The following is a 25102-nucleotide window of genomic DNA, read 5'->3' as shown; positions in this document are numbered from 1 at the left end:
CAACTGCAACTCAACACTCTGAACTCTCCCTTCTCCTTCCCCACTCAGTCCCTTGGCCTGAGCCCCTCTTCTGAGTGAGTGTGGTGAGTATCTTCTGAGTGAGCCCCTCTTCTGAGTGAGTAACTTGAGCCCCTCCAGCCAGAGACCATGGAGCTTCCTGCTTCCTGCCTCCCCTCCCATGCCTCGCAATTCAGCCTCCAAGACCCTACCTCTTAAATAGTTCTCCAGGACATCAGCTCTCTTCAGCTCTATTACTGCTGTTCTAACTCAACTTCTCAAAGCTCATCTGGGCCACTGCCACTGTCAAATCCGTTCCTAAGTGTGAGTGAGCAGGCCTTCAGTCTCGTCCTCCATCTATACTATCTTCCATCATGCCCAGAATGATCTGTCTGAAATATCTGGCTATATCCGAACATGACACCCCTGGGTACCACCTTCAATGGCTCTCCTGTGCCCGCATCTGGCACACAATAGCCTGGCTCTTCAGCCCCATCTCCTGCTACTACTTCAAATTTTACTCTGTTATTAAAGCTGTTAGAAGTACACCCCCAGTCAGATCATGCTGTTTCCCACCTGCCTTTCTTTGCCTGTGCTAGTCCTTCTGCCCAGCTACTTCTCCACTGCTCTTCCTCAGTATCATCTCCTTCCAGAAGTCTTCCCTAACCCCTCTTCTCTAATCCCAGCTGGCATGAGGTGACTACCCCTGAGCCCCAGAGCGGCCTGTAGCCACCTCCCTCAGAGAGCCACCATACTGGTTTGTAACCAGCTGCTGATGAGTTGGGCACCTCCATTAGGCTGTGAGCCTTTGGAAAGCAGTACCCTACCTTTTCATCTTTGGTCCCTGGCAACAAACACCAGGATTGCTATGTAAAAGCCATGCTCGTTGGGCTAATTTAGGCCCAGGACAGGAGAGTGGTTTTCCTTGCCATCTCTGTGTGCAGGGCTACCTTTGAAGGATCCCAGTTCAGGACAAGCCATATTTGTCCAGCCACACCACCACCACTGTCATCTGAGAGAATAACCTCAGAAGGAGCATCCAGGAAAGACTTTCCAGGAAAAGAAGAGTCTGTCTGCCAGGTGACGGAGGAGGCCGGGTGACCATGGTAAGGAAATGAAGATGGCCAGGGGTTGGTGGTATGTGCCTAAGTCTTGGTCTCATTTCCACCTGGGGGGGGGGGGGGCATCGGCTTTTTCACTTCAACCCTGCTGCCTGCAGGTTCGTCAAGGGGAGGCAGCAGCTCTGATCCCCCCTGACTCGGGGACAGTCACAGGCTCTGCCAGTCTCTTACCTGATAAACATGCCGATGGCATAGGCCACAAGGAAGGCATTATCCACGGCCCCCAGTAACTCCTTGTAGTTGTTCTTGTCTGAAAACAGATGGCAGAGACAGAAAGCTGGTGCTTGGCTGCCCCTGCAAGAAGTCCTTACCGGCACTGGACAAACTCTTCCTGGGGAAGGGAGCTGGGGAGTGGGGAAGAACAACTTGCCCTTTTCGTACCAAAGGGAGCCCAGTCGCACCACGTAGTGTCGTTGAGACTGTGGCTGTCATTAATGGGCTTGATCAGCTCCGAGCAGTTCTGGTGCAGACGGCTCTGAAAAGGCAATAGGATGCGTGGGTCAGGGGTCATCAGCAAGCAATCTGCCTCCCCAACCACACCAGCACCACTGCCTCCCCACTGGGCTCCATGCTCCTTTGGCTGGCATGACATCCTGCCTACTGTGACTGGTTATAGGGCAAGTGGCCACATCAGGCCCTCAGTGAAGGGGAAGAGGAGTCTATGAGCAGAGCCCATAGTGCCCAGGGTCCCTGCTCTCTCATTCCACCCACAGCCAGCAACACTGCTGTCCAAAGGAACACACAGGGAAAGTTCCATAGGAAGAACAACTACTGAGAATGGGGCTTGGCCATGGGAAGGGGTCATCTCCTGACTATGGTTGAGTGAATAAGGATGGTTATGGGCCAAGTTCCAGACCATTCTACCAGAGTTTATTTCAGCTGGGGCCCAGCATCTCCTGCATTCTTCCTTACCACCAGGCCAGCCTCACCTTGACAACACTGATGGGCTTCCTGGACATGTGATAACAGGTATAAATGAAGAAGGTGAGTAGCAGGATGAAGCCTCGGAACCTGCAGGAAAAGGCAGGCATCTGGGTCAGCAGGAAGTTGGCCTCAGCCAGAAGCTCAGACACGGTATCCCCACGGGACTTGCTCTGGCAACTCCAGGGCCTCAGCACCACCAACTCTCTACCTTCAGTCTCCCCTCCAGACAGTTCCTTGGACAGAGGCCAAGGGGAGGGTAGGAACAGATGCCCGGGGTCCAGGGCACTCAGGGAGCCCTATCTCTCTGGTCCCAACTCCTGAGGCCCTTCAGCAGAGCTGGCTCAGTACCAGCACCCTAGACAACACAAGTTACGCCTGCCCTTCCCCCCACCCTCAACTCTTGTCACCCCCCACACCTCTATTATCCTTTAACCTCGCCAAGGTCAGGACGCCTCTGTGTCTGCCTGTATGAGACATGGTGGCAGCGAAGTAGAATTGTTTTTAATAACAATACCAGAAATGGTGGGAGCAGGTGGGAGGCTGACACTGGAGGTCTGTCTCTAAAGTGAGCTCAACTCCTCTCAAGCCTTGAACACAGCAGAGACAGCACCTGCTGCAGTCCAGTTAGGGCAGTAGCCAAAAGTGGGAAATCTGGTGACACAATCCACATCCTCTTCCCAGGCCCGGTCTGGTCTATCCCACTGGACAGAAGGATCATTCTTTCCATCTGTGGCTCACACATCACATGTACCCTCTCCTACCCCCACTTCTCATCCCAAGGACCGGTCTGGAATGGAAAGAACAGTTCATCCAGGCACCACTGAAGTTTCCACCACATGCCCGGCCCCTGCCCTTCTCCTGAGAGCCTGGGAAAAGGGCCTCGATGTCCTCCTGAGTCAGCGTCTGCGCCCCTAGCAGAGCATCAGCTGAGCTGAGTCAGCCACCAGGAGCCAGGAAGTACTCGGAAAATAGACCTCAAAACGGACCCCCAACCCAGGAGAAAAGGCTAGACATTAGGAAAGAGCCAGAGCCTTGGTTTATTCACGATCTCATGGAGAAGGGTGGGGAAGGGTGGGAGGGGCCCTGAAGCCCTTTCCATCCCTCAGTTCCATGAACTTGAAGGGCAGGACACCGGAGGCTTACTCTGCCATCTTTAGAGATCTGCCTCCAAACCCCAAACTCACTTCCCCCAGACATGTCATGAAGGCTACCGCTTATGAAATACAAGGGAATTTCAGAAGAGCCTGAATTTAGGTTGGGCTCCCAGGACCCTTCTTACCTCACCCTGGACTTGAGCTGCCTACCTGGGTTCTCTGACTCCGTTCTCTCCACTACCTCACAGTGTACTTCTGAAGAGAATGTAGTTACACACCCTCCGTCACCTGGCTACACATTTTTCCAGTGGCTCTCCATTCTGCTAAGAGTGAAGTTCCAACTTATTTAGCCTGGATTTTATGCTTCTCTACAAACAGATCCCTCTGGCTACCAGTTTCCAAGGTAGCCACAGAGGTCCTTCAGGGACTTGAGCCTCAGGGAATGTGGGGTCACTCCAAGTGACTGTTACAGTGACTGACATCAGAAGGCTTAGTGGCCTTCCAGGTCCCACCAATCGGCATATGCTTCATAATTCCTATGAGGGACTTGTTAATAGTTCCAAGTTCAGGGACTTGTAAAACCTGGGGGAAATTCTCTGAGAAGGTGGCCTTCTTCAAAGAGTAATGGATGAAAGAAAACTATACCCTGCAGATAACCCGTCTAGTGCCCTGGCAGGGAAGCTACTTGCTTCAGGAAAAAAGCTAAAAGCTTTGAGTGATGCTTCTAATGTATTGTGTAACCAAATGCAAGTTCCTAAATCTTTTCTCCCTCTGGTTTCCTCATCAGCTGCACATGGATGATAGCACCGACCACATCTATCTCAAAGACAGATGAACACAACATTACTCTCACCCTAGTCCCTAGGTCCCTGTTGTACCATCTTTAAGATCCCCACCCCCGTCTGCAGGGCTCAGCTAGGCCTATCCTGGCTGCTACATGGATACAGCCACTGACCATGGAGACAAATCAGATTTCCTCTGGGTCTGAGAGATCCTTGTAGCCCCACTGAGGCTCCCGACTCTGTTCTCTCATGATAGGCCCAGCAGTGAGGAAGGCCTTTGCCAGCCTGGTGTTGCCTGGGAAGCCCTCTCAGGAGCTGGTGAGAGCCAACGAGGGGCCTAAAGGTCTAGCACGGTTTCCAGCCACACTGCTCTTCTCACACGCACTGCCCACCATCACTCTGCTTCAACTCCAAGCTTGTGACGTGATGGAGCAGAGGCTCTGGCCTTCAGTGGCCTGCTCATGTGCTCCCTTGGGAGCGGATCCAGAGGATCCACAGGGGCCCACACTGGTATCCTCATCTGTGAGGTTCCAGCCTGCCCCCCTCCAGCAGCCTGGCCTGCCCCTTCTCCCAGCTCTGACCCCAACCTCCAGTAGAAAACCTGATACCCAAGAGAGCAGAAGGGCATGATTCTGGGGGTAGGGGGGACAGGAGGATCAAACGTGTTGTGATGCCAGGCCCGGCATGGATACCCTTTGGAACTTCCTTCCTGGACTCCAAAGAGGCAGTGGGATGAGCTCAGAATCCCACGGCTACCCGGGCAGAGCACCTGTTCACCCAATCCATCTTCACTCCACAGTCTTCCTTCCATTCCATTCTGCTTTAGCAGCTATTCTGAGGAAAAGGCCAAGGTGCCACAGTTCAAAGGGGACTAGGGTCATCAATCAGGTGAAGGGCTGAGCTAGGCTGAGGCAAAGGCTGCCAAACTCATAGTCTCTCACAGGAAAGATAGCGATGGTCGCTTGGGCGTGAAGAAGAAGTTTCACTTCTCTTCTCTTGAACCGTTTCTTCAGAATCAAGAGGCCCCAGGAAGGGAGCGGGGAGATATACACAGCTGGCCTGGGGAGGTGGGGGGTGCTGTGAGGGGACGGATGGCAGCCCGGGTGGCAGGCCAGGCTGGGCAAACATGCTAGGCACGAAGGAACGTGCACGGTGAGGCCCCCATACTGTTCCAGGTGAGGCTGGCTGTCCCACCATCCTCTAAATCCTTGTTAGCAAAAAGTGGCACTTTGCAGAGTCCCACCTCCCCCACCTCCCAACACTGGACACTCAGTGACTGGGCTAGATGGAGAGGCTAACGAGCTATCTCTTAACTGCTAGCTGACAGTCCAAATACTGACCTTATCAAGACTTTGCACTAGGACTTCTTCTGAGGTAAGGACAAGGAACAATGTGTCCCAAAGCAGCAAGGGGTTAAAAACAAACAAAAACCTCAAAGGACCTATTATCACCACCAGCACAACAACAAAAAACTCCAAGAAACAGCACAGCAGTGGGATATTGGCCTTGGGAGACGGTGGAAAGGAGCCCCCTTTCCCCAGTAGCTACCCAGTCAACACCCCACCCCCACCCCCATACCTGCATCCTGACTCCTTGCTTTGCGACCACATTGCTACCCCCCTGTAAGGCCAGTCCCTCATCAACCACTCCCTACTTCCCCCTGCCTCAGCCAGGGGCTGCTAGTAAGGGTCTGCTCAGGTAGCCATGTGACAGGCTGGGCTGGCTGTGGCTGCAGGTAAGCTTGGCACTTGCCCTGAGGAAAGGGACTCGGTGGCCTGTCCTTGGAAGTGCCTTGTTCTGGGACTCAGCAAATCTGCAAAGGATAGAGGCTGGGAACAGTAAGAACAGGCCGATGGCGAGAGTGCCACCACCCACCCCCTGCCAAATCCCTCACTGCCACTGGGAGACACCCTGGTAGGGGGAGGCCAGCCTGGAACAGACAGCATGGGGCAGAGCCCTGAGCCAGGCCTCCCAGCACACAGGATGGGACAGGAACAGGCCACATCTGGGAGGGTCCGTCAGGACTGAGGGCACAAACCCCTCTTGGGGGCAGAAAGTCAACCCAAGGAATCTTCACTTGTTCCCCTTCCCCCAGCTGGGTCTCAGGAGCTTGTTCGGAGATCAATTTGACTCAGGGCTTGGTCCCAAGATCCTTTCCAGCCATTGGCAGGTAGCCACAAGAAGCCACAGGAGTTTATAGGATAAATGAATAGATAATGATCACTTTAAGGAAAGAAGAAAGCTTTGAGAAGGAAGCTCTGTAAGGGAACCCCGAGTGCTCAAACAGAATGAAAAGACAAGGCTTTAAGCTACAGCTACAGCATGATGTTTTATTTGGGCAAGTGGAAAACGTGGAAGAGTGTGAGGGTTGGAAGGGTTTGGAAGAGGTGGTCAACGCTATGCAGACAGCACAGATGGAAATGTGCTGATGGTGGAGGAGTTGTGGTCCTGCCCAGCGATCTTCCTCTCAAGATTCTCTACGGGCCTAGCCCCACGCCCCACCCTCATCCACCGCTCTCCTGAGCATGAAGGATCCAGGGTAGGGGGCATGAGCCGGAGGCCAAAAGGAGAAGAGCAGTACTGCCCCTCCCCCACCACGACCCAAAGACCAACTCAGGCACAGCCAGATGGGGGAGGGGTGGGCTTCGGGAACTCTACCCCTGGTGTCCGTCCTCAATTCTGTTGTTACTTGGGGACAGCTCCACTCTGATCTCAGCATTCGGTTGGTACAGTTTGAAGAAGAAATAAGGCCTTGACAGACCATTCCAGACCAGTTCCCGGGCTCTAGGTCAGACAGCCCCGCCCAAAGCCAGGGAGGTACCAATCTGCTCAGTAAGAAGGGAAAGAGGAAACAGCAGGGAGGAAGAGGAAGTAGAAGGCAGCAATCACGAGTGGTGGTGGGGAGGGAGGGCGACCACCACAGGGTCATGTGCTCTCAACCAGCTCTGACCCTGAGGGGCCCAAGGGGATGGGGCGGGAATAATAATTTTCCCTCCGGTTTCTCCTCCTGGATCTCCCATTCCTTTCCAGAGCAGCGCCTTGGCACCACAGCTCATTTTAAGGAGCCCTTTCTGCTGCCCTTCCCAAGCACTTCTTTTCAGTTACCAGGAAAATCAGACAAGACAGCTGCTTCACAGCATCTGGGGCCCCTGATCTGAGGCCACGACGGAATAGGGAAAAGAACATCAGACTTAGACCCAAAGAGGCTGAGTCCTGCTGCTTGCTGTCGCCTTGGGCAAGTTGTTTAACTCTCTAAGCCTCAGTTTGATCTTCTTTAAATAAGATAATAAGCTCCTGCACACAAGATTGTTATAGGATTAAATGAGATGTAATGGATGTGGAAGCATCTGGCGTACAGCGGGTTCTTGGGATGCATTTGAATGTCTTATGTGTCTACTAAGGGTGGGCTCTAGGATCTGGCAGTGTGAGCCCTCAGCAAACTCTGGAACGAGAGCCACTCAGTTTGCAGCCACCAGGCAGCCTTGGCCTCCAGCTCCCACGGGAAGGTTAGGGTGTGGGGAAAACAGTGACGTGGGAGTTCACAGCTCCGGCCTTCCTGAAGCCTTCCTCCTCCCTGTCCCTGCTCATCCAGCCGGGCCTCCTCCCACAGACTTTTCTTCTCTTTGTCTCGAGCGGTTCCCCCTCACAGGGCCCCAGGAAATGGGCCCAGCCCCGTAAGCACCAGCCACAGTCATCTCTGGCAAGGTGCCCACGTTGCCGGCTGCCCCCAGACATGCCCATGCAGATGCAAAGCAGAATTCTGGCAGGGCACCAGCCCGGTCCAGGGCTGGGGTGACTCTTTCAGCCATGAACAAGTTATCCACCCCATCCTGACACAGAGGGGGAAGGGCAGTAGTATTGGCTTCCTGGGCAGAGACCTCTCAGTCTCTGACTTTTGCTTGCACACTTCCGGCTGCCTGTCTCTCTCAGCCTCGTCTCCAGGGACTGCTCCTTCCGCACCCTACGCCCCTGCCAGCTGCAGTTACACATTGTTAGTCCTGAATAGACAGACTGTCTTCACTTCTGTGCCTTTGCTGGCTCCACGGCCTCCAGACCCAACAAGTCCAATGCTACTTTTCCCTCCTGGCGAGGCTGGATCCATCCCTCCCTCCACAGAACTGCCCAAGCACTTAGCAATGACCAAGGGCTAACTGTATGCCTGGCACCGGGCTAAGGGCTTTAAATACCTTCTCATGTAATCTCACCCAAACCCCGTGGTATAGGTACATCGTCATTTCCATTTTGTGGACAAGGACCTGGAGCCTTTTTACATTTATTTATTTTTGGGAAACAGAGTGAGACAAAGAGTAAGCGGGGAGGGGCAGAGAGAGGGAGACACAGAATCCCAAACAGGCTCCAGGCTCCAAGCTCTGAGCTGTCAGCACAGAGCCCGATGCGGGGCTCGAACCCGCAAACTGCGAGATCATGACCTGAGCCGAAGTCGGACGCTCAACTGACTGAGCCACCCAGGTGCGCCAGGACCTGGAGCCTTTAAAGGGTTAAAGTGATTCGTGTGAGGCCAAAGCGCCCTGTGATCTTTCCCCTCCCTCGCTCTCACCCAGAGGGCAGCAGAAAGACCCTGGGACTGAGAGTCTGACCGACCTGGATGCAAACTCCAGCCCAGTCACGTCCCTAGCTATGCGGTGTTGGACAAGCCATGTTACTTCTCTGTGCCTCCTTATACCCATACGTTAGGTGGCGAAACGAATAATCGCCTGGCAGTGAACTACAAACAAACAATGTCTGGCACAAAGTAGTAGAAACAGTGAGCAGAATAACAGTCAATAATTAATGTGTAGTCAATGCTTAACAGGAGCCTGGAACTGGTCTGAGTACTTTACACACTGTACCTCATTTGCTCCTCACGACAGTCTTGTGAGGTAGGTATTACCAGTGTCCTCACTTCACAGACAAGGTATCCAAAGCTCAGAGCCAGTCCACCCTCTGGTGTCCTAGTCTAGGGAGGTCTGCCTAGGTCAGCTTTCTTCACTTCTGCTTAATTGAAATGCCCTCCTTCGGGACCCATGAAGTAGTAAGTCCGAAAACTGCACACATCCTCTCTCCGGTTTGAGCCTCAGTTCCATCCAGGAAGGTAGGATAGGACCGTGTTTTCATCACTGCGGGCCTCAGAGTTCAAAATAATAATGTGCCTCCAGCAGGAAGTACATTAACGTTTAGTGTTTGATAGGAGTCCAAACCTACACTCATCGGGAAAGAAGTGAAAGAACACTTCCCGAGTGCCACTGGAAGTCAAGGATTTTCACACATCATGATTATCCTCAGGAACCCACCTGGCTGGGGGGCGCCTGGATGGCTCAGTTGGCTAAAGCATCCAGCTCAGGCTGTGACCCCACAGTGCCTAAGTTTGAGCCCCACGTCAGGCTCGGCACTGACAGCACGGAGCCTGCTTGGGGTTCTCTGTCTCCCTCTCTCTGCACCCCCACCTCGGCACATCCTCTCAAAAATACAAAAAATATTTAAAGAAAAAAAGAACCCACCTGTTTTTTACTGATGGGGAAACCAAGGCTTAGAGAAGTTAACTGCACAGGGCATACAATTTCAATCCAGCTCCGTCTTAAATCTGGGAGATGTTGGAGAACACAGGACATTGCTGGAGTCACACTTTCAAAAGTGTGTAAAGGACACGTGTGGTTGTAGAAAGCTGTGTTATGTGTATTCGTGAGCTCTTCTAAAATGCTGGTGTGGGGGCATCTGGGTGGCTCAGTCGGTTAAGCATCCAACTTCAGCTCAGGTCATGATCTCATGGTTCATGTGTTCAAGCCCTGTATCAGGCTCTGTGCTAACAGCTCAGAGCCTAGAGCCTGCTTCGGATTCTGTCTCCCTCTCTCTGCCCCTCGCCCGCTCACGTTCTGTCTCTCTCTCACAAATAAATAAATGTTAAAAAAAAATGTTTTAAATATTGGTGTGGGACAGGCTGTTTACTGTTATCTACCCTCCCAACCCCCTTTTCTCTAAAATGTAAGTTATTTGGTTAAAGGACATAAGTAATGTGTATGAATGAAACTCTGTTAGGAACAACAGTGGCAGATAGGTACAACTTGGCGTATACAGTGATGAGATGCATTTTTGTTTATTAAGAAGAAAAAAAGGAAAGTAATTTATACAAATGTAAAATGACGGGTCATTCCGGAATAAGAAAAAGGACAATGAGGGATAAAACCTGACTAGATAAATGTGTAGGTTTATGAAAAGAGAATTTGACTTGCCTTAGATTATAGTATGTGCAAATGATGAGTCTGAACACAAGTAATTATGGTAAAATTTTGTTAAAATCTGGCACAGTTTTTATTTTATTCATACTATTTTCAAAAAGAGGCTCTAGTTCCTTTAATATCAAATATGTCAGTTGGGCGCCTGGGTGGCGCAGTCGGTTAGGCGTCCGACTTCAGCCAGGTCACGATCTCGCGGTCCGTGAGTTCAAGCCCAGCATCAGGCTCTGGGCTGATGGCTCAGAGCCTGGAGCCTGTTTCTGATTCTGTGTCTCCCTCTCTCTCTGCCCCTCCCCCGTTCATGCTCTGTCTCTCTCTGTCCCAAAAATAAATAAACGTTGAAAAAAAAAATTTAAAAAAAATATCAAATATGTCAGTGCAAAAGTAGAATTTGGTTTTTGTTCTGTTAAAATGACAAAATTTTTTTGACCATTGGTTATTGGTCTGCTCTTAAAGAGAGGTTGTAAAATGTTATGCTCTTACCTCCTGTGTAATCTGCCTACATGGCAGAATTTGTGTGTCTTCACAGAATAATTTTCCACACTTTTTAAAACAAAGATTTCCCGCTTAGGAAATGACTTAAGTTTCCTTACAATGTTACTTTCTATGTTTATTTTTTCATGTATTATTGTCACTTTCAAGTGGGTAGACAAGAACTATTTCTTAGGCACTCATAATAAGCATTCAAATGTCCTAACAACTTTTGATTTTTGCCTTCCCCAAATCAAGTCCTATGTGCAAAATAAAATTTCCTGGATATCTTTTATACCTAAAACTATCTATGAGATGTCCAAGAGGGCCCCTAGAAGATTTGTGGGTTTTTTTTTTCACTTTTTAAAAAGAGAGGTGCTACAAATAATGAGGTTTATTTGATATGTTGCTACTGACCAACTGCATGAAAATAACTGTGAAATCAGAAGAGACTCAGCCTTCTCTAGGTTAAATTTCTTGAGGTAAAAGGTTATTATTTACATAAATATTTCACAAATTGCATGCTGTATGAGAAGTTTCTACAGATCTCTCAGTGCCCTCTGGGCCCATGATCTGCCACCATGTATCAGCACCCCCAGTGGTGCTTTGCCTGATGATAACAACACAGTGTTACCAGTCATGGTTTCAGTTATGATTTAAAATGTTACCTGGGCTGCAATCCTACTTTAATTTGAACCTAACATCTGCTAGGTCAGTGGTTTTCAACTCAGGATGCACATCAGACTTTCCTATGGAGTTTTATTAAAATACAGATGTGAAGGGGCACCTGGCTGGCTCAGGTGGAAGAGCGTGCAACTCCTGATCTCAGGGCCATGAGTTCGAGCCCCACGTTGGGCGTCGAGATTACTTAAATAAACAAAATGCAGATGCACAGGACTTACTCCAGACTTACTGAATCTCTTTAGTTGATACTCTTGGTACATCCTTGGTATATTATATAAATTCTGTCTCAGGATTTTTAAATATCTCAAGATTCTTTTCCTCTATAAAAATTGTGTTCGTTCATTTTTATAAATCAGGTGTCATGTTCACCATCTTTGAATTTACCTTACTACGTTTTAAGACATTGTCTAGATTTTTAATTGGCTTTACTTTGTTTTGCATATCTCAGGAACAACCAAATTTCCTGTGTAGCCACATTATTCTTGTCATGAATTCTCATCAGGTTGTTCACTTTTGAAAATTATCATAGTAAGTTAATTCATACCTTTTAACATCTCTGTCACCTACAGACAAATTTTTATTTTACTCTACTGTTGTGGCTGCTGCTTCCTAAAGGCTCTTCAGTCAGCTATGGGCCAAAGGTTTTATCTCTACCAATGAAGAACTAACTGTCTCAGAAAAACACTGCACCAGGCACTTATTCTTGTGTATAGGCTTCCATGGCACAGCTCACACATCTTTAAGAACATACCAGTGGAGGGGCGCCTGGGTGGCGCAGTCGGTTAAGCGTCCGACTTCAGCCAGGTCACGATCTCGCGGTCCGTGAGTTCGAGCCCCGCGTCGGGCTCTGGGCTGATGGCTCAGAGCCTGGAGCCTGTTTCGGATTCTGTGTCTCCCTCTCTCTCTGCCCCTCCCCTGTTCATGCTCTGTCTCTCTCTGTCCCAAAATTAAATAAACGTTGAAAAAAAAATTTTTTTTTTAATAAAAAAAAAAAAAAAAAAAAAGAACATACCAGTGGAGGGAGTCAGGATTTCCAGAACTCGAGTGAAGAAGCAGATAGGTTTATGAGATTGCTAACCCGAGATTCAGTGGAATGAGAATTAATGATATAGGCCTAAATGAACTGATGAGGGATGGCAGTCATTTATGTCTGGAATATTGTTAAGGTTAGAGTGTTTGATGATATGTAAGGAAGCCCTTTCTATTTCTTCTTCAGCTGTCTATAACCCAAAACATTTTAGTACATTCTGTTTTTTGTAAACTGAAATGAAATACTTGCAAATATCTTATTCTCCTTACCTGACCACCATGCCCCCTAAATTCAGAAACTTTTGTTGAGTCTTCCTGCTTTTCATAGCAATATGGTTATTAGCAAAAGTTCAGTAAGAATCCATCCTTTTTAAATTTTTTCATTTTCACTTAATTTTTTAAGCTTATTTATTTATTTTGAGATAGAGAGCATGAGCAGGGGAGGGGCAGAGACAGAGGGAGAGAGAGAGAATCCCAAACAGGCTCCACAGTGTCAGCACAGAGCCTAATGTGGAGCTAGAGCCCACAAAGCGTGAGATCATGACCTGAGCGGAAATCAAGAGTTGGATGCTTAGGGGCACCTGGGTGGCTCAGTCAGTTGAGCGACCGACTTCGGCTCAGGCCATGATCTCACGGTTTGTGGGTTCGAGCCCCACGTTGGGCTCTGTGCTGACAGCTCAGAGCCTGGAGCCTGCTTCGGATTCTGTGTCTCCCTCTCTCTCTGACCCTCCCCCACTCATGTTCTGTCTCTCTCTGTCTCAGAAATAAATAAACATTAAAAAGAAAAAAAAAATTTAAAGAGTTGGATGCTTAACCTACTAAGCCACCCAGGTTCCCCTGTCTTTTTTTTTTTTTTTTTTTTTAAACCAGGATGTAATTAGAAAAATTGGTTATATAACCAAGGCTTTGCCTGGCCTGTCATATTTGACAATGATGATCGCTTAATCAGACATAACCAGCCCCATTTAAGGAACGAAGGCTGCCTGCATGGAGCCAATACTAATAAAACCCTCCCAAGAAACCTGGCTTACTGTGTTCTCTTACAGGCAAATAAGGAAGGTTATTCCCTGGCAGGCCCAGGGGTCTTAGGATATTTTCGGGGCTTCGAGTAAAGAGGAATTTGCCCAAATTTATAGGTACAGCAGGCAAAACCTAGTGTAAAGACCAGTGTCTTGGCTTGACTTCCAATCTCAAAACAGTAAATAATACAGAGATAGATAGATAGATAGATAGATAGATAGATAGATAGATAGGGGCTTTTAAAAGGCCAATCTAAGATTCCTTACAAAAACTTCTAGCAAAGCAAACTTAACAAGGTCTATATTATAGATTAACACTACTGTTGCACCTATATACATAATCAGATCAAATTTAATGAGATCAAACTCATTTTGTGATTAAGAATAATCTTTGAGGGGCGCCTGGGTAGCTCAGTCAGTTAAACATCCAACTTAAGCTTGGGTCATGATCTCCCAGTCCATGAGTTCAAGCCCAGAGCCTGGAGCCTGCTTCAGATTTTGCGTCTCCCTCTCTCTCTGTTCCTCCTTTGCTCGCACTCTGTCTCTCTCTCTCTCTCTCAAAAATAAATAAAGAATAAAAAAAAATTTTTTTTTAAAAGAATAATCTTTGAGACTATTTTTGATCAAAGCAGGGGAGACTGTAGAAAAAAAAATGTTTCACTGGAAAACTGTGTATTATCTAGAGGACACCCCTCCAATTATTGAATTCTATCTAGCCTTTCACTGACTTTGGGCTATAATTCTTTGAAGTGGTAGGTAACTGATAAGTCATACAAACTATGTGTATGAAACGACAGTCTCAGATTAATAGCCTTTTCTCCCTCCCAACCTGTGGAAAAACCAGTTTTGCCTCAATATTCCTGACTTATAAATGGGCATGCTCTTTGGATACTTCTTTTTAAAGGTTATTTTATTTTGAGAGAGAGAGAGAGAGTGCTCACACGGGAGGGGCAGAGAGAGAGGGAGAGAGAATCCCAAGCGGGCTCTGCACTGTCATCTCAGAGCCCGATGCAGGGCTCAAACTCACAGACTGGACTGTGAGATCACGACCTGAGCCGAAATCAAGAGTCAGACGCTTAACCGACTGAGCCACGCTGGTGCCCCTGGATTTTTTTCAAATTGTGGTAAAATGCACAACACATGAAATTTACTATTTTTAAGTGAACAGTTCAGTGGCAGTAAGTACATTCACATTGTTGTGCAACCATCCCCAGCATCCATCCCCGGAACTTCTCATCTTCCCAAGCTGAAACTCCATGCCCGTTAAACACTAACTCCCTATTCCCCTCTTCCTGAACTTTTTCTTAACTGATCATAACATCTTCTGGCGCCCTCATTATGAGTAAAATAAAATCTTTACCACACGTTCATTTTTATATCCTATCAGAGTCATGTTTTCATCTTTTTCTGAAAATATCTCTTCACAGTCCTAAACTCAAGAAAGATCAAATACATAATGTAAATGGGCGAAAAAGGCTGGAAGTGGTGAGGACTCTCACCAGTGAGGGCGGCCACCGACTGCAAAGCACCGTGGGTGATCAACCATCCCAATTTGCCCAGGACTGAGGGGGCTGGGTGTGTAGGGTTTTCCATCTAAATTGGAATAAGTCGGTCATCTTAAGAGCACCCATGCTCTGGAAAGGTACTCCTCAACCCCTAGTAATATAATCTGAGAATTTAGGCCTGACGTCTGTTTTTCCAGAGGAGCCAGGAATCTGGGTATGTCAAATTTTACAATTTGTAAATGATGGCAACTAACCCAATGTTAAAAATAAACACGGTGCAGACCCCCCAAATCGCTCCAGTGGTGGCCTCTGATGAAGAGGGGGCTGAAGGCCCTCCACCCACCACACACCCCAACATGTTGTGGCCTCCACAGCCTCCCCCTATTTGGTCAGGAGGAAAGCTACTGCGGAAGCCCCCGCACTCATTGTTGGGGTGCTAAGGAACGGCTGAGATCAGAGAGGTATGCCCTCCCCTGGTATGTCCCTTGGGGCCTGGACCCCCTCCCCTCCCCCCAGGTGAGGTCCCAGGACCACTGAGTTCTGGCTTTTGTGTTATTCAAGGAGTAGGAGACAACAAAAGGGCCACTCAAAACTCCAGCTCCCCCCGGCCTCCGTTCCCCGGCAAGCCAGCCCAGGCCAGGTGTGAGGCTGGCCCCGGAGCGCCCCGGACGCAGGTAGCTGCTCCCCCTGCCCCGGCCCTGCTCACCAGCTGTCCCTGGAGAAGGCGCGGAGGAACCAGACACCCGGGGCCAAGGCAGACCGCATCGCGCCGGCCGGTGTCCGAAGCGGAGAGGGTGGCCGAAGGAGGGGACGGCGCGGGGCGCGTGTCCTTCGCTGGCAGACTGCCGGGTTTAAATGCCCCGCGGCTCGGCCCGCCCCGGCTCCGCGGCCGGACGCCTGCAGCCCCCGCCCCCTTGCACCTGAAGGCCCTCGGGGTCGGGCGGCGCGCAAACCGCCGGGCCAACCTCCTCTGGCACCTGCATTTTCTCCCGCTCAGTCTCCAGGCTAGCGACCGACCGCCCTCAGACATTCTAGGGGCTCCTCCGTCGGCCTTTTACTTTCTGCTCACTTCCCGCCTGGGCACCGAAAGCGGCGAGCCCAGACTAGCCAGCTGTACGCGACCTTCCGTCCGCCCGCAGCCTGTTCCTGAAGCGCCCTTCTCTCCCGAGGAGCGGCTCCCGACACAAACTGAGGCACGCTGGGAAACCTGACACCCAGTGGTCCCCAGCATTACACTGACCTGAGTTGGGGCGCACCCTCAGAGCAAAGGAGGTTTTCAGGGAGCTATGATGTTGGTCCAAATATATCTCCCAGGCCTGGCAGGGGCTTCCTGTCCCACTCAGGTTCCAGGCTGTGTATTGAGCCAGGCAGGATTCTAGCATTCCCCTTCCCCAGAAGGACTGGCCTTCCACGCACTCTTGCAGGGACAATCTTGCAGCCATTCCTTCTCTCCCTTCTGCAGGCGAGCAGCCAGGCAGCAATGAAGGAGCACAGAATTCTGTGCCTTAAAAGTGCTCTGCAGGTAGCCTAAAGATTTCCAGGGTATGTTTCCATCTCTAAAGAGAAGACATTGTGGGGCACCTGGGTGGCTCAGTAGGTTAAGGGTCCGACTTGGGCTCAGGCCATGATCTCGAGGTTGGTGGGTTTGAGCCCCACATGTGGGTCAGAGCCTTGAGCCTGCTTTGGATTCTGTGTGTCCCTCTCTCTCTGCCCCTCACGCTCCCCAACTGTCACCCTCTCTCTCAAAAATAAATTTAAAAAACCATTAAAAAATTTTTTTTTAAAGAAGATATTGTGAGATCTTTGGATACAAGCCCACGGGTGAATTGTACGGGGAGGGGGGGAGAGAGGAAGCATTCACTTGGAAAATAAAGTTGTTAATAGAGCATAAAATAGAAATGAGTCTGTGCAAATTGGCTTCAGCCCCAACACCGCACTGCCCCCAAGTCCTAGGGGTGGCCAGACCCTACGCGCAAGGTCAGCAAAAGAAGGCAACAATTCCACCAAACAGGTCAGGGCCCAGAATGAAGGGCCTGGCTGTTGCCAGCCCTAGAATCAAGCAAAAAGAGGGTAAGCAGAGTTGTGAAACCCTGTTGATGCCAGGCAGTCAGAGGCTGAGGTCTGGTGGCAGAAATCAAGACAACAAGGAGAGGACAGGAGGTAAAGGGGTAGAGAGAAAAGAGGAAAGGAGGCGGAAGGAGCCAATGCTAGATTAGGTACAGTACAGAGAGGTGAAACACCAACGGGAGAGCATAGCAAACAGCAGCTAACTTAACCCCCAATTATACCACTCACTATGCCTAGATGTCCATTCATTTCATTCTCACAAGTCACTGAGATGGGCATTATCCATCTGGGATCCATTCTGGTTTACCTGGGATAATCCCAGGAGACACCTGATGTTTCAGAATGTATGACAGACCAATTCTGGGGTCAGCAACACCCAGTAGGCATTAGGCCTGAATGAAAGCAGGTTGGGTAGAAAACAAACTAGAATAATGAGCTGATATCCCCAGGAAGACAGCTACTTGTTCCTAAGGGACTAAAGAGAAGGATAGAGTTGAAATACAAATGAGCCAAGGAAGCCGCTGAGTTACTCGATGCTATACGGGAGGAGAACATGGACATCACTTGAGGAATGGAGGGGACCATCTCCATGGCTCCAGAGGTGCCACCCAGTCTTCAGTGGTGTGGAACATCTCTTTTGATTTCAGACAGTAAGAAGACAAGTAATAACTCTCATCACTGCTCGTTTCACATGCCTCTCAGGAGACATGGTGTTTGTGCCTCTTAGCGGACCATGCTTGCCTGGGGCTGGAGCTCTCAGAGAGACATTACTAATATGCCCTCGTCGTGGTATGCCTAATGTGCCCGGAGTGCCAACAAGTAGCTGGGAGCAGGGCCAGTCCTGAGATAGTCTTTGCCTTGTTCCAGTTCCTTCCTTGTGAGTCCCAGCCACATACTCCTGTTCAGGGGCCAGGATGGCAGCTTGGTAATGTCTTTGGTAATAATAGACTCTTACCAATGTCCCTTACTTGCTCCTGTGGGTGAGCGGGACAATCTCCTTGTTTCCTGCAGCTTGGGGGAGTGACAAAGAGGATGTTATGGCTCAGATAATCCTTTCACTCACCTACACAAGCTCTCCACTCTTGACTCACTTCCTGTTCTCTGGCACCCCTTACACACTCCTCAAACCCTGCAGGGTGCGGACAGCAGTATCTGATGGCAATAAGAAGGGAATGGATGAGTTACTGAATCTGAAACTAAAGGAAAAGATATCTAGTTCTTATTGTGGATAGTCCTCCATCATTTGTCAAAAATGCTTACTGTGGTTTAGGGGCACCTGGGTGGCTCGGTCGGTGGGGGGCCGGCTTCAGTTGGGGTTGTGATCTCACAGTTCGTGGGTTTGGACCCCACGTCGGGCTCTGTGCTGACAGCTCGAAGCCTGGAGCCTGCTTTGGATTCTGTGTTTCCCTCTCTCTCTGCCCCTCCCCTGCTCACGCTTTGTCTCTCTCTGTCTCTCAAGGATAAACATTAAAAAAAAAAAATGCTTGCTGTGGTTTAGTATCATGTGCTTATAGGACAGGAGATGGCCTTTTTGTCCATCAAATGCCAGTTCTTACTGCTAGCAAGTGTCACTGATCACCCACAGGACTTTCTGGGTAGCCAGTAAGCTGTACTGGCCCTTTTAGATATGGCAACAGCATCCTCCCTGTTTTTTTCTAAGGGACCCGGAGACCCAAAGGCTGGAGGAAGCCTATGAGAAGTGCCATGAGAATAAGCCATTAGGCAACAGAACTCCAAAATCCAACCACACACATACAAGTGTTATTCTCACTGCCCTCCTCCCCACTTTTGTCTTACTAAACAGAAAGTGGCATCATTTTTTATGATAATTATTGTGAAATTTCTTGATAGAATCAAGACCCAGACCCTTGATTAATGGGGTAGGAGTTGGGATATTAGGGGACATAGAGATTATCCAACCTTTTAAAGAATCAATTTCAGGGTGCCTGGGTGACTCAGTCAGCTAAGCGTCAGACTCTTAGTTTTGGCTTGGTCATGATCTCAGTTGGTGAGTTCAAGCCCCACATCGGGCTCTGCACTGACAGCTAGCTGCAGAGCCTGCTTGGGATTCTCTGTCTCCCTCTCTCTCTGCCCACCACCCCCACGCTGTCTCTCTCTCTCTCTCTCTCTCAGAAATAAACATTAAAAAAAAATAAAGATTCAAGTTCATATTAGGCCTTTTTATTAAGATGCTGAGTATTGTAGTGAAAACAACATAGGCTTTGAGACAGAGTCGATCCTAAGATATTACTACTTCTCTGAACCTCAGTTCTTTCAGCTGTGAAATGTGGGTCATAATATCTACCCTGAAGGGTGGCTGTAAGAATTAAAAATTGTGCATATAAGGGAACCTGGGTGGCTCAGTCAGCTGAGCATCTGACTTTTGATTTCCATTAAGGTCATGATCTCACAGTTTGTGAGTTTGAGCCCCACACTGGGCTCTGCGCTGACAGTGTGGAACCTGCTTGAGATACTCTCTCTCTCTCTCTCTCTTTCTCAGCCCCTCCCCTGCTTGTGTGCTCTGTTTCTCTCTCTCAAAATAAATAAACTTTAAAAATTCTGCATATAAAAATTGCCTGGCCAGATTAAGTAGGTTTGGTAAGTGGAGCACTGATTATTGTATGTGCATGAGATATTGCCTACAATGGACAGACACCAATGGTCACTACAAATGAGAACAAAACATAGGGGTCAAGATTGGAGTCCTTAAAAACCACCAATGAGTATAGCAAATAGGTTTGACTTGTAAATCCTTAATATCCTGTGTGTGTATATGTGTTTGTGTGTGCATGCGTATGTATATGGGTATCTGTGTATATATGACTTTACTCAGTGAAGTTATTGTAAGCATCATGATAACATATGTTGAATAATTTGAGGTTGACAAGGATGGATGTATGGGTTGAGTAAAGTGTCATAAAAAAATGAAAGAAGCTATTATTATTTCAAATATGTCAGATGCTGACATTTCACTAAAAAGAACTGCAATTAAATATCTTCTAGCTGGGGCACCTGGGTGGCTCAGTCAGTTAAGCGTCCGACTTCAGCTCAGGTCATGATCTCCTGGTTGATGAGTTTGAGCCCCGTGTCAGGCTCTGCGCCAACAGCTCAGAGCCTGGACCCTGCTTCAGATTCTGTGTCTTCCTCTCTCTCTGCCCCTCCCCGACTCAGGCTTTGTCTCTCTCTCTCTCTCTCAAAAATAAATAAACACTGGGGGGCCTTGGGGGGCTCAGTCAGTTAAGTGTCCGACTCTTGGTTTTGGCTCAGGTCATGATCTCATGAGTTCGAGCCCCATATTGGGCTCCATGCTGACAGCACGGAGACTGCCTGGGATTCTCTCTCTCCGTCTCTCTCTCTGCCCCTCCTCTGCTCTGTCTCTCAAAATAAATTAAATAAATAAATAAATAAATAAATAAATAAATAAATAAATTCTTCCAGCCAACACAGTCAAAAGATAGAGACAAGCAAAGTGACCATGTACCCCAAAAGATTTTGTTTCATTGAAAAGACAATGTTCTGGAAGGGTTTGGCCAAGAAAGTTCTAGCCTTGATATAAATGGTCAAAAGTAAGGGCTTCAGTCTCTTCAAGGCAGGACTGATGGATGGTTCATACTGGCCAGAAGAATGGTCTTTAAAGAAGACTACTATCAGCTGAACAAGGAGGCGGCCCTGCTCTCAAATGGTCAACCAGTGATGGCAGCAAATATATATGAGCGTGACCTAAAAGCAGGAAAGGGAGGAGCAGATTGAGGAAGCAGTTAAATCATTAGTCTCCCAAAGTCATTTTTTGGGGGGGTATGTGTGCAGGAAAAAAAAAAAAAAAAGATATGGTAATGACAAAAGTGAGGTGGCCTCAGGCAGCCTAGTCATGCAAGCTGAGGGCAATTTTTGGCTGCTCTGGTATCTGGAAGTAACAAGTCACTCATCTATTCATTTAATAAACACTTGTTAAGTGTCAACTATGTGCCAGGCACAGCGCTCTGCTAGAGATACATTGATAAATAGGACAGGTACTGCCCCTACCCTCAAAGGATTTACAGTTGAATGGGACAGAGATGGATAGAGACACAATTCCACCTCAAAGAGCTCCAGGTAGAATAAATCAGTTCAAATAAGAAATAGCTTGTAAGATTATGTTCATTCTGCTATGGTGGCACTGAGAAAGGGTCAGATAACTGGGAAAGTCTTGAAAGGCTTCACAGCAGGTGATACAAGAAGCAGAACTGAAGTACAGCTAGGTGACTGCCAAGTAGAGAAGAGGAGACAGGAGCAGCAGAGTGCACAGGCACTAGTGTGTGCTCAACAAGGAAGCACAAAAAAGCAAGATAGATATATTTAAGTGGTGCACGTGAAATCCATGTAGCTGGAGGGTGGCATGTCCAAAGTGTGGAGCTGCAGAAGTTAGGACTGTTATATCTGGCTGTAAGATACTGAAGAGCCTTAAAAGTCCATGTTAAGGGCTTGGGATTTTAGCTTTGGACAGGATATGACGAGGAGGTTTTTAAGGAGGGTTGAGACATGATCGGATTTATGTCCTTAGAGGAGAAATGGCCACTTGAAAGCTCTTTGTGAGATTTCTCATTCTGGATCAAGATGGAATACACTCAATTCTCCCTACTCTCACTAAATGCTGAAAACCCTGGGCATTATATATATATAGCAACATATACATGACTCTGGATGAGCTAGGAAAAGATCTGAGGAGAGACACAGCAGTGATTTGTCTGTGTTTGCTTTTTGCTTCATCTATCTGAACTGGATGTTGGAGAAGCCAGCCATCTGGAAGAGCCAACAGCACAAAGAAAAAGAAAAAAAGAAAAGCCAGCTATATCTAGTTAAAGGATCCAGATGGGGGTAGTCTAGCAATAGCCACCCTACTCCCACCAAACACCACAGAAAACACGGCAGCCCCTTCCCACTCCTACCAGCAAAGGCAAAGCAGGGAGCCTCAACATCCATTTGGGCCTGGCTGTAACGAGGTATCCCCCCAGCCCCACAGTCAGGGTGGTGTAAGGAAACTACAAATGGGAGGCCAGAACTTTCACCAGCTTCCAGTGGTAATGAGCACCTAGCCCCTAACACCATGGTGTTAGTGGAGGACATGTGGGGATCAGTAAGGAGGCACCCTCCTGATCCCAGGCAGGGTGATGTCAGTAGAGAGCCAGAACTCCCACTAACCAAGCAGTAATGAGGTGTCCTTCCCCAACCCCCACCAAAGGGTATCAATGGAGGCCAAGAAGAAAGCTGGATTTCAACCACCCACCTGACAGAAAGGATTAAAACCAGAACCCAACTGCATGCTATCCCCTTCTTAAAAAACTAAACATTCACTTACCATACAGTCCATTAGTGATACTCTGGGCATTTATCTCAGATAACTGAAATCTTCTGTCCACACAAACCTGTACACAAATGTCCACAGCAGCCTTATCTGTAATGGCAAAATACTAGAAACAACCAAAATGTCCCTCAATGAATGAGGGGTTAAACAAACTGTGGTCCCCATACCACGGGACACAATTCAACAATAAAAGGAACAAGCTATTGGTACACACAGCAACTTGGATGGATCTCGGTGTCATTAAGCTGAGAGAAAAAAAATTAATCTCAAATGACCACCTGCTGTATGATTCCACTTATCTAATGTTCTCGAAATGACAAAATTATGGAGATGGAAATGGATTAGTGGTAGCCGGGGGTTAGAGACGGTGGTAAACGGGAGGGGTGTGCGAGTGTGACTACAGGGGTAGTAAGAGGAGATCTTTGTGGTGATGGAATAATTTTGTATCTTGACTGTGGTGGTATTGACACAAATCTACACAGGTGGAAATGGCACACATAAAACTATACATACATATTGTACCAATGTCAACTTTCTGGTTTTGATATTATACTATAGTTACATAAAATATAACCATTGGGGGAAACCAGGTGAAGCCTACATAGAACCTATCTGAACTACTTTTACAACTTCCTGTATATCTGTAATTATTTTTTAAAAATTTTGTAACAAGACAAGTGTTGGAGGGTCGGAGGGGGAGGCAGCTGTTCATCAACTTTTAAGTTCCTTCCAGTAGTTCTCAGCTTGCTAATTCTAGAAACAAGAGATGGAAAAAAAAAAATAAGAAATTTACCTTTTAAACATAAATTTCCTCTTTTGAGAATATGCTATAAGTAGCAGGATGAGCTGTCCATATGACTCAAGTTAACATCAAGCAAGATTTTGGTACTGTTCCTTAGATTCCAAGTTCTTAGTTTTCTTCTTTTTTTTTTTTTTAATATTTTTAATGTTTACTTATTTTTGAGAGAGAGAGAGAGTGTGTGAATGGGGGAGTGGCAGAGAGAGAGGGAGACACAGAATCGGAAGCAGGCTCCAGGCTCCGAGCTGTCAGCACAGAGCCCCATGCGGGGCTCCAACTCACCGACCGTGAGATCATGACCTCAGCCAAAGTTGGACGCTTAAACCGACTGAGCCATCCAGGTACGACCCCAGTTCCTAGTTCTTATCTGACACCTTCCTCTGCACCACTGGATGGCTAGGAGATAATCTCCTCAGACAAGGAAATTTAAGCTTATGGAGAACTGGCATGCCTGATTTACACAGTGATGGTGGTAGAAAGATAAGACAGCATCTCTCCCTGAGGACTTCTCCATATGTAAAATCAAACTCCCTCTTAGCACCTGGGATAAGTGTGGAACTGCCTCCCCGCCTTACACTGCTGTTCTCTTGGGTCTACAAGTGGGAACACATTTTAATGCTGTGAGGCAAGAGGAATGAAACAGGGAGAACAGGTTGGACAAATAAAAATTGGAAATTTGGTTTCGAAATCAGAAGCATGTGACTTCAAAGAACCATACTTTTCACAGGCAAGGATTGGAAGGTCTTCAAGGGAAGAGTTTTACTAGCAAGTTTTTAAAAGGTCTGAATAAACAAACCAGTGCCACCCAATAAAATCTGAAGATATTCCTGCCACCCCTAGATGTCTATGGCAACCAAGGTCTGGAAAAACTCTCTTATATCTCCTTTGGCCCAGCAATCTTTTCACCCTAGAATTTCTCCACAAAACCCTTGAGTATGGCCCTCAGATCCTTGGCTCCTAGTATAATAGTGGCATGCCTTGTAAAATACATGAAGGACTGGCTGCAAGATGCAGGAATCAAGTCCAAGACTGAAATTCCTGGGACAAAGAGTCCTAATCCTAGACCTACCTTCTGAGAGGCTCTTATTCTCTGTCCCAAGTCTTCCCTTCTTAGAATCAATGTCATCTAGATATTCACCGTATGTCAAAATGGGCTCTAATAATTTCTATTTACTGATCGCTGTTTCTAAACCTGGTTTACCCCTTCCTACCAATGAACTTGGACAGGTTCTTCCAAGTTTATAATGACAGAGTTTCAGTCAGAGAGAGGGGAACATTCCCAGGCCTCTCGAGAATAAAAAAACAAATAAAACACAAAAAACAGAAAATTCATCAGTTTCTTTCAAGTCTTTGTGTGTTGCCTTATCAAGTCCTTCAAGTCTTATCAAGTCCCTGTCTATTTATTGCACCAAATGAAGACACACACACACACACACCTCAAATTAAAAAAATCCAGTCAGGTTGAAAACAGATGAACTAAACAGTTCAGGTAACCTACGACCCAGCAATTGCACTACTAAGCATTTATCCACAGGATACAGGTGTGCTGTTTCGAAGGGACACATGCACCCCCGTGTTTATAGCAGCACTATCAACAATAGCCAAAGTATGGAAAGAGCCCAAATGTCCATAGATGGATGAATGGATAAAGAAGATGTGGTTTATATATACAATGGAGTATTACTCGGCAATCAAAAAGAATGAAATCTTGCCATTTGCAACTACATGGATGGAACTGGAGGGTATGATGCTAAGTGAAATTAGTCAGAGAAAGAGAAGTATCATATGACTTCAATCACATGAGGACTTTAAGAGACAAAACAGATGAACATAAGGGAAACAAAAATAATATAAAAACAGGGAGGGGGACAAAACAGAAGAGACTCATAAATATGGAGAACAAACAGAGGGTTGCTGGAGGGATTGTGGGAGGGGGGATGGGCTAAATGGATAAGGGGCACTAAGGAATCTACTCCTGAAATCATTGTTGCACTATACGCTAATTTGGATGTAAAATTTAAAAAATAAAAAATTAAATT

General features: G+C 47.6%; 1 protein-coding gene across 4 annotated transcripts in view; it reads right to left on the bottom strand.

The window, feature by feature from the left end:
* SLC37A2 (solute carrier family 37 member 2) overlaps positions 1–16220 on the bottom strand; it is a 28354-nt gene extending 12134 nt beyond the window's left edge. The window contains exons 1-4 of one of the 4 annotated variants that reach the window (XM_045483346.1): positions 16097–16220; positions 2048–2129; positions 1500–1593; positions 1290–1368 (exon numbers count right to left, since the gene is read on the bottom strand). In XM_045483346.1, coding sequence (XP_045339302.1) covers positions 1290–1368; positions 1500–1593; positions 2048–2077 — 203 coding nt within the window. In that variant the 5' untranslated portion in view covers positions 2078–2129; positions 16097–16220. Of the gene's footprint in view, positions 1–1289; positions 1369–1499; positions 1594–2047; positions 2130–15562; positions 16037–16096 lie in introns of those variants that run through there. The other 3 variants (XM_045483344.1, XM_045483343.1, XM_045483345.1) reach the window with 3 other exon arrangements.
* Between the last annotated feature and the right edge of the window lie 8882 nt (positions 16221–25102).

Source organism: Leopardus geoffroyi, chromosome D1, assembly GCF_018350155.1.
Source record: "Leopardus geoffroyi isolate Oge1 chromosome D1, O.geoffroyi_Oge1_pat1.0, whole genome shotgun sequence".
Taxonomy (NCBI): Eukaryota; Metazoa; Chordata; class Mammalia; order Carnivora; family Felidae; genus Leopardus; species Leopardus geoffroyi.
This window is presented reverse-complemented; position numbering and strand designations above follow the sequence as displayed.